The sequence below is a fragment of the Hoplias malabaricus genome, chromosome Y, assembly GCF_029633855.1.
Source record: "Hoplias malabaricus isolate fHopMal1 chromosome Y, fHopMal1.hap1, whole genome shotgun sequence".
Taxonomy (NCBI): domain Eukaryota; kingdom Metazoa; phylum Chordata; class Actinopteri; order Characiformes; family Erythrinidae; genus Hoplias; species Hoplias malabaricus.
In genome coordinates, this window is record NC_089820.1 from 42,933,946 (window position 1) to 42,954,418 (window position 20,473).

At 36.7% G+C, this 20,473-nt stretch overlaps 1 protein-coding gene across 1 annotated transcript; it reads right to left on the bottom strand.

Moving 5' to 3' along the window:
- Positions 1-1,110: 1,110 nt before the first annotated feature.
- LOC136678088 (dipeptidyl peptidase 4-like) lies at positions 1,111-18,549 on the bottom strand. Its single transcript, XM_066655919.1, has 26 exons — positions 18,393-18,549; positions 18,048-18,132; positions 16,413-16,505; positions 15,981-16,075; positions 15,823-15,897; positions 15,100-15,152; positions 14,437-14,506; positions 12,387-12,507; positions 11,873-12,027; positions 10,946-11,043; positions 10,070-10,199; positions 9,780-9,818; positions 9,225-9,323; positions 8,800-8,870; positions 8,457-8,510; positions 7,944-8,071; positions 7,171-7,221; positions 6,699-6,797; positions 6,520-6,589; positions 5,497-5,691; positions 4,499-4,553; positions 4,316-4,415; positions 3,349-3,407; positions 3,149-3,221; positions 1,792-1,865; positions 1,111-1,247 (listed from the first exon to the last, which is right to left on the bottom strand). The coding sequence occupies exons 1-26, from the start codon at positions 18,393-18,395 to the stop codon at positions 1,155-1,157; spliced, it is 2,238 nt and encodes a 745-aa protein (XP_066512016.1). The 5' UTR covers positions 18,396-18,549; the 3' UTR covers positions 1,111-1,154.
- Between the last annotated feature and the right edge of the window lie 1,924 nt (positions 18,550-20,473).

Below are 20,473 nucleotides of genomic sequence, written 5' to 3' on the forward strand. Positions count from 1 at the left end.
GATGTAAAAGTGCTAGATAAAGATTCAACACATAAAGAGTCAGCTGGTTCATTAAGCATGAACATCACAGTATGAACAATCACAGTCATGATAACATGCTGCAGAAAAAGTTGTTTTACGTTTTAAAACGTTAGTTGTCAGGCTAATTTAGTATATTCCTTTCCACTCAGTGGTTCATTTAACTCAGCATTTTAAGGTAGTTTAATAACTAACATATTTTGTATTTTTTACAATGCATAAAAAATGTCGTGCATTTTATTGTGATGTCTTTGATATTTGATCATGTGCAACATCAACATTATTAATTCTTCAACTGGGGCAGGCAATATAAATATATTTGTCACAATATGATTTTCTGTGTATATTTTCAGAAGTTAAAAAACAGATCCCCTGCTTTTTCAATTGAATACAGAATTAGGAATGTGTGTGAAGTGCTTTTTTTCCCCATAACTGATATCTACTGTAGATTTTCTTACTGTAGATGTATCTGATTTCAAAACAAAAACAAATACTTTGATACATCTTGTGTACTGCAAAAAAAACTATGTATAGTGATTATGTGTTGTATCCACCCCCAAACACACACACACACACACACACACACCAGCCATAGACTTTATAATGTTCTTGCATGTGGTCTTTTCAATCTAATCAAGTAGTGAAAATTGGAATCTCAAAACTAGGTTTAAGGCATACTACTTTTTTTAAAATTTAAATTTTTTAAAAAGAAATGCACATTCAAAAAGGCTGCTCCTCATTGGAGTTACACTATATAGCCAAATGTTTTTATACAGTTGCTTATCTTCCTGCAGAAGAGCCTCTTCTGGGAAGGCGTTACACTAGATATTTTATATCCTTCCAGCCATTGCTTGGTATTGAGCACAGTGAGGTTAATTAAGAGAAAATATTTGTTCAATAAAAATAATTAAACATTTTTATTTTAAGGCTTTAATCTGTATCTCTTTGGCTTTATAATATAAAATATCCATTATCTATACCTATATAATCTATATATAAACTTCTCTCTTTTTTGTGATGCAGTAGGATTTATGGAATGATTTTGCAGTGGTGGAGTATCCCAGGACAGTTTTGATGAGTCAGAATGTTTCCCGACTGTCTGTGCTCCAGGAAGTTTCAAGGTTTTGAGGAATATTTCATGCAAAACAGTTCTTCAGGAAGTGAGTCATGTGGGTATAGACATGGTGATTGGCTGACCCTCCAAGACTGTGATCCTCATCTGTGTACCACTGAGAGAGGGAGGGAGGGAGGTGGAGGTGGCAGGAAGAGAAAGTGGTATACATAAGATAAATAAACAATAAATATTATAACAGCAAAAATGTTTTATTTTACAGAATCACAAGGCAGTTTTAAAGTTCTTTTTGGAGAAATATTAAGAACCTATTAAGTAATAAACAGTATGTAAATATCTACTCATAACTTGTAGATAGCTGACTTGAACTATGTTGGAGGTTAAATTTATAATTGCAACAGTTGCCAGTGTTATACAGCTTTCTTAGACATTGTGCAGTCATCTATAGCACCGGTCTTTATACTGGGCACATTGAGATATAGTCTAAATTAGAAGGCTATAATTTGTAAAATTTGGCAAATGTGGCTTTATATAAATAAAACACTGATATTCTAACTGATTATAAGTGAACATAAGGAATGCATCTGGGCTTTTTTTGCCACATAACAGCCTATGCTAGTAGATGCATGACTGAAAAGATCATTGCAAAGAAATGGTTATATCTGGGGTTAAAACTCAGATAAACGTTTAAATTCATTTACCATTGAATCAAAATCCACTTGTTCATTCACAAGAGCTTTGGAGATCTGAGCAGCTTGCTGGAAGTGGACATTGTCTGAAAAAGCAAAATAATGTCATTGCTTTCTGGTTTTTCTTTTTGAGTTCCTTTTTTAGATGCAAAGAGCCTCAGAACTAGTTTGTAATTCACTCACTTTCATGCATAGTCATGCTCACTCACTAGGGATTGCACCAAGAGGTGCTATTTCCCACATACTATCTCTTATTAAGGCAGGGATTTTCAACCATTTTGGACATCCACACACCTCAGAGTGGATACTTTAAACTTGTGCCCATACCCCAAGACGTTCTGTCAATTTATTAGTATATATGTTTTTAATTATTATTATTATTTTTTGTATTTAAATTTAAAATACTGGAGGCAATATGTTTTTCATTTTCTATCTGAATTGACATAAGAAATGTCTGTGCATCCTCTTCCTTATAAAAATGCCTTAAAAGTCTAATGGACTTTCTATTTCATTTACAAATCTCTGTGAAACCGCCTTAAGGTTGAGACATTTTCACTGTGGCACGCGCAACACTTAATGCTGTGGGGTATTTTATAGTGTGAACCCATTTACCATTTAAATGTGCTTGTGGATCACTTTGCTGAAACATCACAGTCATTTTTGCCACTCCATTCAACCAGTTTATCTTCACTTTTAGACCTAATTTTAAATTCCCAAGCTGGACAACAGCACGTAGTTACGCTTCAGGATGGAGAACCACCGGGGGGGGGGGTCTGTGGTGTGTCCTTGTTCTATAGTCATATCTGGACAGATTGCTCTTAGTGTGGTTCAGACTATACTTAAACACTAAAGTCATTAAAATATTTAAGTCCATCTTTCTAGGATTTAAGCAAAATATCAAGAAGAGTGAAACATTCTGATTACAGAATCAGCTAACAGACTTTTCTACATTACAATGGTTTGCAGAGGTTGGTGCACACCTGGTCAATGTTCTGTTGATTTTAGGATATGTCCTTTACAGGGACTTCTGTACCTTTTAATAAACAGTTGATGAATCTACATAATTCTCTACAATTTATGATGCAATTTTTTTTTTTTTTTTAATTATTCACTACTGTAACGTCTTACTGTGCAATTTTAGTCATGGCAATTTATTTGTTATAATATACTAAATTGCACTAAAACTTGCTTGGGGTGCCAAAATGTTTGGAAACAACTGTAAGCGCAAGAAAGGAATGTTTGGAGTGATTCATCTTCTGTGTGAACGAGAGATATGGGTTTAGCACAGGCTTGTGGCCCTACATGTGTATGAAAGTGTAAATGTTTATGTGCTGCTGAGCTGATAAATGATTTGAAACAGAAGCCTCACCGTCTGCAGTCCCATGCACCAGGAGGTACTGGACGCTTTTGAAATTCTTGGCTCGGCCTGTCACCGTAGAGTTCTGCACACATTACACCATTTCCTCAAATCAGCACGCTTGTAAATCAGGGTTTATATCTCACAAAGCTGACTCAAACCCTTATTGAAGTCATTTAGGGAAACCTGCTACAATGTGGACATTTACTTACGTCATAAAAGGCCTGGTTTTGTGCTGGAGTCAACATGTAGCGCTCAGTGTAAATAGAATCTGTTAAAGGAAAGGGATAAACATGATATCAACAAAATCCAAATAAACTAGAAAGTAACCCATGGTTTGTAGAAACCTTGCCAGTTTTTCTTCTGAACTGAAGGGTATCAATCAAGAATTTGTCCTTTCCTGCTGCAGTAACAGCCTTTACTCTTCTACAAGATCATCACACTATTGATGTTGGAATATTGCTGATTTTGATGGTACTTACATAGGGCTGGACAGTAATACAATATCAATATATATTGCAATGTAAATGTTTCAATAACAATGATATTATATTTAAACACATTTTCAATAATTTATTATTCATTATTTGCAACATCTGTCTCTGACAGACATTCATTACAGGGAACTGTCGTCAGTTCAGCACACCCCTGTGTGAAAATATTAATATTAACAAAGCCAAAAGGTTAATGTTTGATGGTGATGTCATGTTTCTTGTTTGTTCTTGGAGTTTTTTTTCTGTGGATTTTATACTGGTCATATCAATACCAGAATTCTACCATATCGACCAAAATTAAGAAATATATCATGATATAAATGTCCAGCCCTACACCAATAATATTGAGGCCATGTGTTGATGTTGGATGGTTTGTTATAAATCATCCCAAATGTATCAGACTATCCATCACTACGGAAGGGAGTACTGAGGGGGTATATGTCCCTTTTGGAGAAGGATTTGTATGGAGCTTGGTGATTTTAGGCTCATGAGCCATTGCTCTACAGCATTTCAGTCAACTGGTCAATAATTTTCTACAGTGATTACACAAGTTGTATGTGCACAGGTGAACACCTGGGTCAGCAATGTGTGCCCCTTAAAGCATATAAATTGTCTTACAAAAAGTGTCTACAAACTACTGGACATGTTGAGCATGTGCATGGGCAATATTAAATTAATTCCATACCATAATACTCCCATTTAGACACTGGAGCAACAGCCATGCCACATTTGAATACTCCACTCCCTGCTCCTAGAACCATGGAAGTGACGTAACCACCATACGACTGTAAAGCAGTCAATATATCAGTGTCATTATTTTATTGTATGGTAATACAAGGTTAATCAAATATTTGTTAGCTAGACTTACCCAACCCCAAATCGCAATTTTCTCTTTATTGACGTAGCCCAAATTAATAAAATGTCTACCAAAAGGAAGAAACAATATAACATTAGCAAACATACATACATACATACACACACATATATATATATATATAATTATTGGCACACTGGTAGGTAGAGCTGAATAAAAAAGGTTATATATATATAACCTATATATATATACATTTACTTAAATTTACTGTCAGATTTTCTCCTGTTTTAACCTTGGAACCATTTCATAAAACCATGATGTTTATGACTGGCAGCTTTTAGCTGTGTTGTTGCCATGGTAATTGCTGCTACTGTTAGTGGTAACAATAAAAGGAGAGCTTTGGAGGTATCTTTTGTTTGTAAATCATTGTTTGAAAACAAAATGCTTTGGGGATCAGGTTTTTAATGCCAATTTTTTTTACATTCATTATTTAATTTTTTTTTTTGAGCAATTTGAAAAGTTCCTCATTAAATATGATATTTGGCACATTGTATTTTTGGAAACAGCTTTTTAAAATGTGTATACTTTTTATTAGTAGATTAAAAATGAACAAGAATGAATAGGACTGGATAGGATTCAGACTTTAATATTATTAATTGGCCTACAGAGGGCTCTAAAGATTTACCAAGTCTGTTCTGACCTCATACTGAACACAGAAAATGACCTTGGCCCCAGTTATCTTTGCAATCCCCCAAGATGATACCGATCTATGATGTCCAGACTGAGTTCTTCAACTCTCAACAGTTTATGACTGTGATGACATAAGTGGCTAAATTGAGCACAGTTTCGTACGAAAACACTAGAACTGAAAAAAACACTAACAGTAAGTGTGGGTTTGGAAGGTTCTGGAAAACCACAGAATTTAATGAGATGTAGTCCTCCTACATGGGGTCAAGACTGACACATCTGTTCTGGGTTTGAAGATATTACTCAGCTGTTCACAAAGTCTAAAGCTTCATTCACTGCAGGTGTGATTGGAGGAGGGTATTTACCTGGCTGCAGTTATCTGGTCTTCCACTTCGTAAGTGCCCAGGCGTTTGTATATGGAGTGCATTATTTTATCACCTTGGTAACCACTCCCTCTGCCGTCAAAGCTGGCCACAATGATATTCTCTGTGCTGGCCAGGTACGTGGACCAGTCGATCCGGAACCGGAAATCTGATTTTTGACTGCATGGCCCAGCATAGCTAGCCAAGAGAGATTAACATACAGATCACTGAGTTTGTGTGGCCATCATGACCATATAAGGAACTGCCAGAAAAACTAATCAGCCAAAGCCTTTTATCTCCAATAATAGACAAAGCTGGCAGGTGTGTATGAGTTGCCTTTGTCCGTTTGCCTTTGTAAGCTTTGTCCGATTTGGGAGTTAGAAGGCTTTGGCGATTGTAGGCTCCAGTTTGAGAAGCTGCTGGTGGGTTATTACAACAGTAAAGATTAATAATAAACTTATTATAAGACTTAAGTGTGATGTCATGTTGGTGTATTTCAACTGCTAAATAAAAAAGGTTCATAGGCCAAAATCTAATAGGTTTGGAATTGTTTTGTTTACCACAGGATATCAGTGATTTACAAAAATCCCATTAATCATTCTTATACAGGAAACCTCTTATATGGGCCTGAGCCTGATAAAAGCATGACACAATACTTTGCACCTATGCAAAGGGCATGCAATTTTTTTTTAAATAATTACCTCAAACCATGTCAGATTAGGATGTTGGATTAAGAATCGATGTCATAGACTATAATTAACCACTACACCATTCCACACACCACATTAATTAATTTATTAATTTATCATTCATTCATTGTCTGTAACCGCTTATCTAATTCAGGGTCGCGGTGGGTCCGGAGCCTACCCAGAATCATTGAGCGCACCTGGAGGGTGTGCCAGTTCTTCACAAGGTGACCACATTAATTCTTTTCAATGAATTCAAAGACTAGAATATTCACTTAAAAGCTGTAACTAAAATTTAGGCGTGGATTCAAAGAGAGAAAAAAATATGTAAATAACTTACACATCAATAAGCAGAGGATATTTTTTTGACTTATCAAATTTGGGAGGAAGGATCATCTGGTACCACAGGTCTGTGAAAGAGGATTTGTAGACAGTTAGCCACAGCATATGAATGAATGAATGAATGAATTAATTATTCAAACCATAGACACAGGTGAAAAGATCTTATTGTAGCCTCACCGAACTCTCCAATCTTCAGAGTGCCATGTGTAATGCTAGGCATGGCAAAATCCTGTAGAATGGATTCCAGGTTTTTATTGTCCTCCAAAACCTTGATCTCTGAAAATAATAAATAGGATGGGAGCATTTTTTAATAATGTCCATGAACATATTTTGGGTATAACACATGACCATGGCCACCAGGCTCAATACCAAGCACTAACCAGAGTGGTAAAGCCTCAAGTATTGGGTAATGGCATGGAATTGTGTTCTTTGGAGTGACAGAGCTCCATCCAGTACTTTTGGGAGGACTCTGTACATGATATTATTTATATTTATGTGACTGAATGCAATAAAATCCTCACAGCAATATTCTGAAAGCTAGTGTGAATGAGGAACAAAATCCCAATTAATGTCCTTTATATATTGGATCAGCACACACTAGTGTATGTATGTGCATTGTGATTGTAAGAGGTTTAGCGAGTCTTTGTACCTGAGCCAGGCCCTCGACTGTCTCTCAGAATGTATAGAGGGAGCCCAGGACCTAAAAATACAAAAAACAAATTAATATTCATTAATTGTTTCATTTTTTGTAACCTTTTTTTTATCCTTTCATGATTGTGTTGGAATCACTGGACGCAAGGCAGAAACACAACCTGGATATAAGGATTCCCCTTATCACAGGTCAAAACTCGCTCACGCAGTCACTCACACACTCTCAACTATGGACACATTTTGAATAACCAATCCACCTACCAGCATGAGTTTTGGACTGTGGGCCCTAGAGCTGTGTGAAAGTGACTCTATCTGCTGCGAAACTGTGCTGCCCACAAAGCAATATTTCATGCATTATTCAATACCAGTAAGAAACAATCACATCAGAAACAACACATTCACCAAAATTCAATGTGGTTTCAGGCAAAAGACGATGAAAATAAAGAAATAGTTTCTTTATTTTTTCATACCTATCGTACAAGGAATATTTTCTGTCGTGTGCATTTACCAGGCCAAATTGACCAAGTCCATTTAACACCACAAATTAGAATTTCAAGAGATTCAAATATTTTCACAAGTGGAGCTCAGAGAAGACAAAGAATCAATGTGCTCTGAAGATCCCTACTGTTCTTCAAAGCAGGTGCTCCCATGGGGCACGTTTAAAATAAGTGGTATATTCGGACCACTAGGTGTCAGTAGAATGGCAGCTTTCTAAAGATATTTAAGTACTGGCCTGTGGGAGAAATAATTCTATGGGGAATTCGTCTTCACCTGAGCAGTCCATTCTGTAGTAGGTGCCTTCAGTGCTGAAGTAGGCAGAGTTATATTTGCATCTGTCCTCATTCAGAGTGCAGGTGAGACACGTACGATCAGAGTGAGTAGATCCTTGTATAGATATTCTGCAGAAAAATACATGAAACTCAATTTATATATATATATGCCACAAATAAAACATACCAAGCTTGAATTAATTGTATTTAACAGTTAGATTACTTCACATTTTAATTATTTTTTTGTAGATGTTTCCTTGGTAATTGTAAGCTTTTACTGATAATTAAGTGGCAATTTGATGGATTATAATTGATTATATTGATAAGTAAGTAGCAAAAGAAAGCTAGAAATTACTCATCAGGTATCATTGTTATAAACGAAACACATACTGCAATATCCCAGTACATCAATAAATTTAGCATCAATGCAGCCCAAATAAAAAATTAATTGAACCTCAGAATACCTCTAAATACAGAGCAGTGAATGAATGTGTGAGAACTAGGGGAAACTTACTTATAAACATTTCTCTGTCCTGGGCTGCTATTGTACTCAGTACTCACAAAATATCTGCACAGATCAAAGGTAAATGTATAAGCATAAAATGTTACAGATATTAAAACACACAAAGATTAAAATTTAATGTGCACAACAAAACAACCCAGTGGGTCATTGATTATGATTATATAAAAAAAACATTATTTCTGTATGTATTTTCTGGAGAAAGCATACATTTTCTTAACTTTTAATTCAACATTAACACATAGGTAAAATCTTAACATAAACATAGATATAGATGAAGAAAACATCTAGTAGCTCAAATATCAGAATTAACATCTTTAATAAAGTACATACTTACATCACATGATTTGTCACCTTGAGGATGCTACTGACCTCCCACAGACCTGATGTTATAGGTATTATAGTGTTCTAGAAAAAAAAAAACAGAGTGTTCTGAAACATGTTGGGAGCATAACCTCCATGAAGTGTAGCAGTGAATATTTTTGAGCGGTTATTCATCAGAACAATTAAAACATTTATTTGAATCATTGTCTCTGATGAATCAATGCCTTTGTTTTCAGTGGCAAAGTGCAGAAAGTAAGTTAAAATGTAAGAGCAGTTTCTCTGCTCTTTGGCCTTGCCTCTGAGAATGGTCACTTCCTATTGTGAAATTTTATGGATTTCATGCTTCTATAAAAGACATGTGACTTGGCAAAAATATGTATAGTATGAGTGTTTTAATCCCATTGACTGTAAAAACATTGATAAGAAAAAGGCACTCACTCCATTAAAGTGATGAAGATGCTTAAAGCCACTTGAGTCGCTTGTGATGTAATAAAAGCTAGATCCATCTGGCCGAAAAACGGGATCACTCGGGGAAAACTAGAGGGAAAATATTTATAGTATTAGTTACAGACAGTGAGTGAATTTTTTGTCCATATGTGGACAAAGGGATATGTTAGTTTTAGTTAACATTAGGCTGGGGAGCTCCAATGGTGATTGTGATGCAGATGTTTCAGTATTTTGCCCATTTAATGCTCTTGTGGCTGATGACAGTCAAATCCTTACAATAATGTGGTTCCCAGAGGAATACAAGCAGTTGCTGTAACAAAGGGGGGACTAACTCTTTTAATTCTGACTAATTATGAATACTTCTTGTTTAAGATTATACAATGGGCGCAAGCTTACATTTTTGGCAATGTAGTGTACAATATAATACCACAGTTGAAATATTGGTAAATATTATTCTCAGTAATCAGGAAACTTATCAGAAGGATAAAGAATTTATATAAATAGTTATACAAATAGAAAGAAAGAGAGAAGTGGAGCAATACATACTCGTCCAACCCACCCTGTGCTGCTTGTCACATTTATCCCCTGCAAAATGCAAAAATGCATAGTTACAAACAAACCAACTGAATACATATTCACTACAACGAGTTTTGTGTTTGATAACATGAATAAATTAAGTTGATTAATTATTTGGCCATTTTTTGACATACTAACTATTGCTAATAAATCCAAGACCAGAATCTGGATTCAAGATCTGATGGAAATTATTAAGTATTGGGTCTAGCTTGATATAAAATGTTCCATTAAATCAGATTATGGTGACTGGAAAACAATACCGTGGTTTCTCTCCAAATGTCACCATTGAGTTCATAAAGCTGCAGAATCACATAGTTCTGTGTCCTGTTTTGCCACTGGACTGCAATGCTTTCATTCGTTGCCCAGGTAACCGTGCTCAGGTAGTGCTCTCTACAGAAAAATAACATATGGATTCAGGAAAAAAATAATTCTGCACTGTACTGTCATTTGCTACTTTGACCCAGGTCAACCCAGATAGAAGACTCACTTTTGGCACTTTTTGTTCAGATATGGCATTGGTATGCTGTGTCTGTCATGAGCCAGAATTAGCTTGGCTTTCTGGACATGTTGTGTGTGCTGTACGTGGTCCAATTCTCATGCCAACTCTTCCGGATTTGACCCAGTATCACTGCATGTAAGGTAGGAACACACCCTGGAGGGAACGGCAGTCCTTCTCAGGGTGACACACACTCATACCTATGGACACTTTTGAACTGCCAATCCACCTACCATGTGATTTTTCGACCATGGGAGGAAACCGGAGCACCCGGAGGAAACCCACATGGACATGGGGAGAACACACCAAACTCCTCACAGACAGTCACCCAGAGCAGGATTTAAACCCACAATCTCCAGGTCCCTGGAGCTGTGTGACTGGGACACTACCTGCCATTATTCAATGCCAAATGTGGGCCATAGGAGAAATGCAGATGTGTCACACTTGTGCGAAATTTGTGCCAAAAATTCTTTGCAATCTGAAACGTGAAAACATGTTCTATAAAAACACACATCCTGTGCAATTGTTTAACTTTTAGAAATTTAATATTGGAATTGTGGTAGAAAAATGATAGCTTGTATGGAATAGTAAACATGAGACTTACTTTCTAAAAAGTGCACATATTATAAAACATATTTACCCAGCTCTTAGAGCTTCTGGCACCACAACCTCCATAATTCTAGACACATTTGTAGTATCAGCTACAAACAGGCGCACTGTTGGGTTCGGTGTTCCTGGCTGGAAATAAAAATGTCATTCAGAGGGGAACAATTATGTAAGATCTCAAATCAGAAAGTCCAGGAATAGCACCATAGTAATCCAAGAATTAACATAGTTAGCTTACGACCAAAAATTAGTAAACTACACTATATATTTTTTTAAAAGGATTATTGCAGTTTTTATAATGGGCATCTCCTGAATGAATATAGTTATGCTCCATAGAGCGGGTTCCCACATTCATGCTTAAAATAAGTCACTTATACACCCAGGCCACTAGGTGTCACCTTTTTCATTTTAATCTTGCTCTGAGACCTGTGAATCCAGCCGCTGTCTCTTTTCGAACTGCCATGACTTACACAAATAGAACTCCTTGTGCTCAGATCTGTTGCATTAGCTAACAGGTTCTACAATAGTCAGTATTGTGCTTGTGTGATGGGATTAGAGGAGAGCAACATATCCACCCAGTGAATGTGGCCAGTTATGCTCTCTAGGACTTCCAACTCACAAGGTATTGAACCAGCCATGTCTCATTGACAGAGCCAATGTTTATACAGCTGCACCACTCAGGATATCTTAGGTGTCAGTTTAACAGCAGTTTGATAATGAGGATAAGAATCATTGAACAAAATGTCTGATGGTACTTTTAAAAGGAATTTTCCACTATTCTACATAATTAAATCACTGAGGGGTAAACAGAGTCATTGATAGTGGTTTGAGGGAGATCTTGATGAATCATGGGAAAACTAGAAAAGAGGAACTCCCCTTTTAATCTGAACTGAACTCTGAAATGGTCACACAAGCAGTGTTGTTATTGGTTAGTACTGATTTTTATCTGTTTATGTCTTACTTTAGGATATGGGATGATGACTGTTTGTGGGTATTGACCCACACCGTACCACGAGTATTCAATGGCGTGGACACTGGTGTCGTTAAACTCTGCAAAAGCCAAGTATCTCCCCGTAGGAGACCACCACAGAGCATGGTTTGTGGAATACATCTCCTCTGTGTATCAAAAAAAATTATATATTATAAATTATATATATATATACACACACACACAAATATAAAGGGTTTCTTAAAGGAGCAATGTTTTTTTTTTCCACCAAATGTAGCAAAAGAATATTTATTATAATGTTTATTAAAAATATATATATTTTTTAATTTATGTATTCTTTTTTTTTATTTTTGCTATGTGCAACTTAAGATGAAAATCAAAACTGCTTTGTATTTTCTTGAAGTTTATTGTGGGGTATTGTCCAAAACATGGGGAATCAGAATCAGCAGCTAATCAAATATGTCTGGTCAGAACTAACTTATGTAGTTAGCTAGGTCCTTGTTTTATGTGAACATGTGTTATTTACCTTCATACACCCAGTCAGGAATGCCATTCAGGATTTGGTTATGAGCTCCATTAAATGTCACTTGCTGTGATGATGAGCTGGGGCTGGCCTTCACATAAACATTATAATCCCATACATATGCCTGGAGAAATTAATGTTATACCAGATTAGTCCCTGAATGAACCAGTTTATAGTCCATTTTCAACCCTGGCTTAGTACAGAATCTCTGACTCATCCAGGACACTAGAGGTGAGTATAATGGCTGATTCATAACATAAAGAAGATTACTTCTTGAAGTATAAACGGCACCTTTCTAAAGTAATCTCGGTGAAGAAATAATATATGCCTCGGACATGCACTGCATGATGATCTGTGCCTCCTTTTGTAGTTAGCTTTGCTCCCTATTGTCTACAAAAGGAGCTTTGCATCTTAAGCATCAACATTTATATATAACTAAATGGTAATAAATCTTTAAATAAGTGAATTTACCTTTGAATAAAACAAGTGTAAGAATATTTTATGTTTATTAAACTATTTGTATATTATATATACGGTGGCACAGCAGGTAGTGTCGCAGTCACACAGCTCTAGGGACCTGGAGGTTGTGGGTTCAAGGCCCGCTCCGGGTGACTGTCTGTGAGGAGTTCAGTGTGTTCTCCCTGTGTCTGCGTGGGTTTCCTTCGGGTGCTCCGGTTTCCTCTCATGGTCCAAAAACACACGTTGGTAAGTGGATTGGCGACTCAAAAGTGTCCATAGGTGTGGGTGTGTAAGTAAATGTGTATGTGTGCCATGCTGTGAAGGACTGGTGCCTACCTGGACCTCTCATATATATATATATATTACCCTTTAATTAAGTGATTTTATGTAGTAAAAATGTCTTATTCCATTAGCAGATTGGCTTGTTTAAAGTTTCTTAAAAAGAAGTTAATAATTAAAAGCTAAATATTTGCCAATAAGCGAATTGTTCTGAATAAAACCACATACATATATAAATGTCCAGAAATAAGTTGAACAATCTAGTAATATCGTTACAATAATCACATAATGGGAAATTTTAGATATATTGAATGTTTAAGAAGTTTTAGCCTTCAAAGAGAATATTACTGCAGTGTACTGAGACTGTGTAAGTGTATGTAATAATCTGATAAGTGTATGGTGCTGTGGAACTAAAAGTAACAATTACACGGCACTACGCAGGTACAAACAATAAACAGAAATCATAGATGGTGTTGATAACAAGGCTGTAATTCTGAGAGAAAGATAAAGCACTGTCAGCGCAAAGTGAGATAAATCCTAGGTGGAACAGTGATAAAAATGTTAATCTGATTTGTATTACACCACAGCTATAAACCTTTAGAAAGGCCAGATGAGGCTAAGCTGCCTGAACATGTGTAGACACCCAATAAATTCGTAAATTCAGATATTCAAAGAGCTCAATTTTGCATTAAATTTGTACAATTTGGGGCAGCAGCACATGAGCCAATGTTAACATGCCCAATGCCAGTCGTTGGCTAGAGAAATATAAAGACACAGCACTGCGCAACAGTGAAGCCCCTTTTAGTACCATTGGCATCAAACATTTATACCTTACCTTACTCAAGCTCCTGTGGCTGAATGCCATCAGATGCCATTCATTTATTCATTGTCTGGAACCACTTATGCAGTTCAGGGTCACGGTGGGTCCGGAGCCTACCCAGAATCAAGGCAGAAATACACCCTTTGGGTGCCAGTCTTTCACAGGGCAACACACACACACATACACTATGGACACTTTTGAGTCGCCAATCCACCTACCAACGTGTGTTTTTGGACTGTGGGAGGACACCAGAGCACCCGAAGGAAACCTACGCAGACTTGAACCCACAACCTCCAGGTCCCTGGAGCTGGGTGAGTGTGACACTACCTGCTACGACACAATGCCGCCCGTCATCAAACATCAATGTTCCAAAATCTAGCCTAAACCAGAGTACTCCCAATTAATAACCTTCCATTCAGAGGAAACACTGGGTAAACAGGTGTCCAACAATGCTTGACCACATAGTGTATGAATTAAAGAAACCTGATGACTCACCAGTTTGTGGCCAGCAGGAGACCACTCAAGATACTGCACTTCATGTGGGATATCTGAGTTGATAAAAGTCCTAAAGGTAGAGGAAAATGCTATAATGTTTTTTATAACAGTGATCTGTTAGTATTAAAATTAAGATGATAACAATATGACAGTATTATAGCCATTTACAGCTATTTGATAAACAACATATCATATTTTTTCCTCAAAGTATTCATATATTTTTTGGTTAATGATATGTGCAAAAGCATACTGACAGGCCTTCTAATCAGTAAATTATACTATCTTTAAAACTGACACTGCTTGGACACAGCTTTGGACACCAGAATGGGACACTCTGGAGCAGCTGTGTATGAGCCTAAGGATCTAACGATTAATGCCAAGCATCTGCTGGAGTTGTGTAATTCCCCCATTGTTTTTAAGCAGTGGAACTGTATTCTCTATGGTGATAAAGCTCCATTATATATCGCTGATATGTGTAGGATCAATACCTGACCTGAAAAATGCTACAAGCAGTAGAAAGAAACCTTTCTCAAAAAAGCATGAAGTGTTACTGCAGCCCTGTTCTCCTTTTTAGACGGAATGTCAGAAAAGCAGGTGCCTACATACTTTTGGACATATGAGTTATCATCAATACTTTTTACTAGAGCCATAGACAATACTGACTCATTCTCACGGTCGTAGATGTGGTAGGATGCACTGTAGGAATGTCTCCAGAGCTGAGGGAAGACAGATAAAAGATCCTGAGTATATATTTGTAAAAGATTACTATAAATAAAAAACTGTATAAATGTGTCTGCTTTAAACACGATGTTATATGTACAATTTAAAATGTGTTAATTACTAAAAATAACATACTGTTTATTAAATGGGTCATTTAGATCAGGGAGCTGTTATTGATTAAATTTCTCTATAGGTTGACAGATTGCTTGTATTATTTCCTTAATTATATGGGAGTTTACTGTAATTTGTAAGAAAATATTACTTCTGTATACGTCTGAGTGCAGTGATATTATCCATATTTTGTTCGTAGCATATTAAAGTAACACTTTATAATATTTTTACCTTAAAATTACAGCTTCATTGTGATGCTTCACTGACCTCTAATAGGGACAACAGAGTCTCTTCCAATGCTACTCCAGGCTCTGCACTGGAGAAACTACACTATGTAAATTTTGAAGGAGGGTGGGAATCAACCCCACTCCCTTCCCCTTCATTTCAGTACAGTGCTGTAAAAATGAATTACACTAGGGGGATCCCCAGGAGCAAAAAACCCAAATTTTACATAGTGTTCCACTAATATGAACAAATGAAAACGAGCTGCCAGATATTTTGCCATTATTGTTTTTTTTTGCAGTGTACTTTACAGTAATTAAAGCGATATCTGACCTTTGTATAGTTACTCAGGAAACAAACAAACTTGCGATCGGCCGACACCATGTAATCAAAGGCCTCGACTTGATCCTGCGATTAACAGATGAGCATGTTTACAAAAAGAAAATTAACACACACTGATGTATTAGCATGTTCTTCTGAGACTGTCTTACAAAGATCTGGCGACTGAGGAAATCTTGTCCATTCTCTGAAGAAACATTGAACAGAAAAACTGACCCCACTGGAGTCTTATGGAGGTATTCATCATCTATGAGATATATGAGAAATCTATGATTAGCAAAAGCAAATTTGACGGTACTGCTAAGCTTGAAATTGGATGTAAATTTTGACGAACAATTATTATCTGCAAAATTATTGTGATAAGCATTTCAGGTATAAAGTTCAGGTAGAGAAAAGTGGTCAAACAGCTTAACCTTAACCATAAAATATAGTTTGTCATGTTAAATATATATATATATATATATATATATATTTTTTTTTTTTTTTTTTTTTTTTTTTATGTGAAATGGGTGTGTTCATGGGTGTGTGTGTCTGTGTATGTGTCCAGATATTGTTTGAGCGTTAGTAAAAGAATGTTTTCTCACCTGAGAGCCAGCGAAGGTTGTAGGATCTGGCTCTGATGCTGCTGTTAAAGTAGTCATTCATAGTAAAGGTCCTCTGGGATCCTTCTTTCTTTTCTGGAAGCAGACACACACACACACACACATGCTCCTTTCAGCTATGGTACATTGAGTGTCCTCAAAATTTCAAACAAGATATTTAGGCTTAGGCCTAAATGCAGCTGCCCCAGCCAATCCAATATAATTATATATATTTCTAGTGAGATATACTGTTGGGTAGAGGCAGAGGTAATAACATAGGTCAGGTTTCACAGATGTAAAAGATTTGTCATATGACTTTTCTTTTTGTGCAGTGAGAGAGAAAATATATTCTGTAATTGGGCATTATGTTCCATGTCTAGGAATTAGTACACACTAATCCATTTTGACCAAGGATCCTTAATGTGTGCATAAATTGAGGGCCACCCAAGGGTTAAAGAAGGTTATCTTGGACTTATACAGTTTCTCACATTTAAATACTATGAAGAAAGCATGACTCAAAGTTCAAGGTGCACTAATGTTCAGACACAGCAAATAAGTCATCCTTAAACAGGGATTAGGCTGGGACCATGTGAACACAATAAAGGGGAAAATACATCACTGTCCAGCCTGGTCATTATGGAGCCAATCAGACCCACTGCAAACCTAAAATGACCTAACTCAATTTCATTCAATAAAACAATAAAAACAACTGCTAACACTTTCACAAGAGTCTAGTTTCTTGCATAACACATTCAAGTGTGTGGAGTTTGGCACTGGCCAAGTGATCAGTTTTGTAATTTTCTGAACACATTTCCAACATAGAACGCACACTGATTATACGCTAATGCTAAATAAAACAAAAAATGGTGCGTACACTTAAATTTAACCGTAGATTTTTTTTTTGTTTGTTTAATTTTGTTAAATAGAAATAATTCCTTAAAATGTGCAGAAATATGCACACATTCTCTCTAATGATTTTACTACACGGTATGAAACAGCAATTATACTAAACCTATTTTAAACAAAGCCGTTCTCATACACTCTCAGAAAATTTGTCACTGTGGTGATACATTTTGCTGTCACTGGTGGTAGTGGTACACTCCCTGGTACATATTCTGTTCCTCTAGTGAACATAATTGTGCATTATTCTATATTAATTGTAGATTTTTAAGATGTGTTGATTCCATACACTTATTTCATCTACAGGACCCATATTATATTCTTTTACTTTAAACATTTCTCCAATGAAAGTTTACAGATATTCACCTCTCCTAAGATAATGTCATGTACCTTTAGGGAACACAACTAGACTTTCACACCACTGTTGTAACTTTAAAGGTGCATTTACACTGTTTGTGCCTTTAGTGACAATAATGTACCAGTACAGTATCTATTTCCTCTGGGAGTGTATGACTGGGCCCAAACTATGGAGCCTAAAACTGGTTTATTCGGGGACTGTCAAAGCATTTTCATTCTTTATCTCTTGTAAGGTCTTGTAGAGAATGTTTAAAAAATTAAATAATCCATCACTCTCAGTATGGCTTGCTGCTTTTGGAGGTAAACATAATGACTTGGCCCTTTAAATGTGACATTTACAAAGAATACGTTGCAATAGAGCTGCTGAACATTATTACATACCATTTAGAAATATAGCTGTTGGTACAGCAATCAAAGTGACCACAACAGCCACCCCTAGGACAGCGAGGACAATCTTCCAGGCATTCTGAAAATGAAAAAAAAAAGAAAAACATACAGGCTATTGGGCAAATAAGTATAAGGAACACACTACGATTTCTTAGTTTACCACGGGTCTGTGTCAAAGTTGTGGCATGCTGTATGTATGCTGTTAAATGACAGATGTACTACTCTCACAAAGTGCCCCAAAGCCTGTCAAACTAGTTTAGCACAGAGCTGCACGTAACCGTATTCCGTTTGGCGACGATGAATGTCGCGTGCGTAAAAGTCAATGGAGTGTATACTAACCATTCCCGACTCACGAGCAGATTCAAAGTGAGAGGAAAAAAACTCCACGCGACGACCGGTTCCTTCCTCTTCACAGTTTTCTGCAGGATGTTTAAAGAAAAAAGAAAGGGAAGGGGAAACATAAGCAGTTTTAGTGAATTTGACCGTTCGCGTTAAATATTAGCTCGCGTGAAGCTGTAAAAAACGGGGACACAATCAAATCACCACGGATTAAAGTTCATGTAAAAGCACGTTATCCCAAGACAAAACACACACAAATGCGCGCGCGCGCACCCCCCCCCCCCCCCCCACACACACACAGACCTGCAGCCAGCGCGCGCATGAGACACTCTTGCTGACTCTCATTGGTGTCAGTCCTGCTGCTGCATCATTTTAGATTTTAAAAGCGATGTGTTGAACTGAAAGCTGAAAATGGCGCACATGCTGCAGTTTGTCTGGAAACATTTCGCTCGCCTCGCTTTTTCCACTTTCACGAGCTACTTCGTGAGAGCTGCGCTCGTGCAGTTGTGCAGATCAGTTTCGAGTTTTTTTGTTTTTTTTTACCGCGACGTCTGGTTATTTCGAGTGGAAGAACTACCCTTTGTTTACATTCCATAGATCAGATATTGGCAACAGAGTTTGTTAGTTTGTGTTGTCACGAGCTGACAGCAGTGTTGCTGGAGTTTTAAACTGAAATACCCAAATAATACCTTCACTGTGGTGGTTCTAACCATTGAAGGGCAATAGATGGTGTACAGTCAGTAATTTTAGAACTACAGTGTGATCCTGTATATTCAGAGAGAATAGACATTGGGTGTGGAAACAAAGAAGGCAATGATATGTCTGATACACACACACACACGTACAAAATACAAATATACATACACCATAGCACTCGACATTTCAATTCAATTTCGGACACATATTTTAATAAACTATATGTTGATATAAGAGACAAAAAGAGTCCCACGGTTCTGCTCCTGTTATCCATTTTTATCAGTTCTGCTTACCATATATGTTCACCTTGTGGTTCTAGTTACAGTCCATCTGTTGCTCTGAATACTTTGCTAGCCCCCTTTCACCCTGTTCTTTAGGGTTAAAGGTTAGGACCACCACAAAAAAAAAAAAAAAATATATATATATATATATATATATATATATATATATATATATATATATATATATATATATAATATAAATAATATATATATATATACATATATATATATATATATCATATATATATCCATATCCATGCTGCTGGAATTTTAATAACCGTTGCACACACAATTATGCTTTGTTGGTCCACCTTGTAGACGTAAAGTTGTCAGAGTTTCACATTTTGTGTTGGTCATCCTCTATTCCTTCATTGGTGAATGCAGGACACCGCTCACCAGACATGGTTGACTGGATGTTTCTGCTTGGTGGACTATTCTTAATATGGCATTACTGCTGTCTGATCCACTTGTACCAGTGTAACACACCACCATCACGTCAGTGTTACTTCAGAGCTGAGAATGATCCACCACCCAGATCATACCTGAAGTCTGGAATTTACAAAAAGTATGTATATTTTCATTGGAGCTAATGAAATAAAAAAAAAAAGATAAACAAGGAAATGGCTTTCATGATATGACTGATCAGTGTATGTGTATATAATTCCTTGCCTCCAGTAAATGGGGCACTGTCTTTTTAAGACTCCATTGTTAACGCGGTTCATGTCGTTTCTGCATGTTGCCCCTTTTACCCCCCCACCCCCTCCCTTTATCATATGCAGTTGGTGGCTGCAAGGATGTTGCTCTTTCTGCTCTTTCATTTGACATCACTAAACCACACTCACACACATTATTTTAATACAAGAAAATAGAAGGATCTACTTATTGGACCAGACAATAAATAATCAAACATATTTCCTGGAGAAGCTGCATTATTTCAAACCCAAGACTTAGGCCAGTAGGTGTACAACCAGCAAATTTCACTGTTCATTACAAATTGGTCCTTCAAGTCGGATTGGACATAAATTGTGTCATCAGAATGGAGCACTTCTGGCTGATCCTCGCCCCAGTCAGAGACGACATCCACCAGCATATTTAGAGGACTAT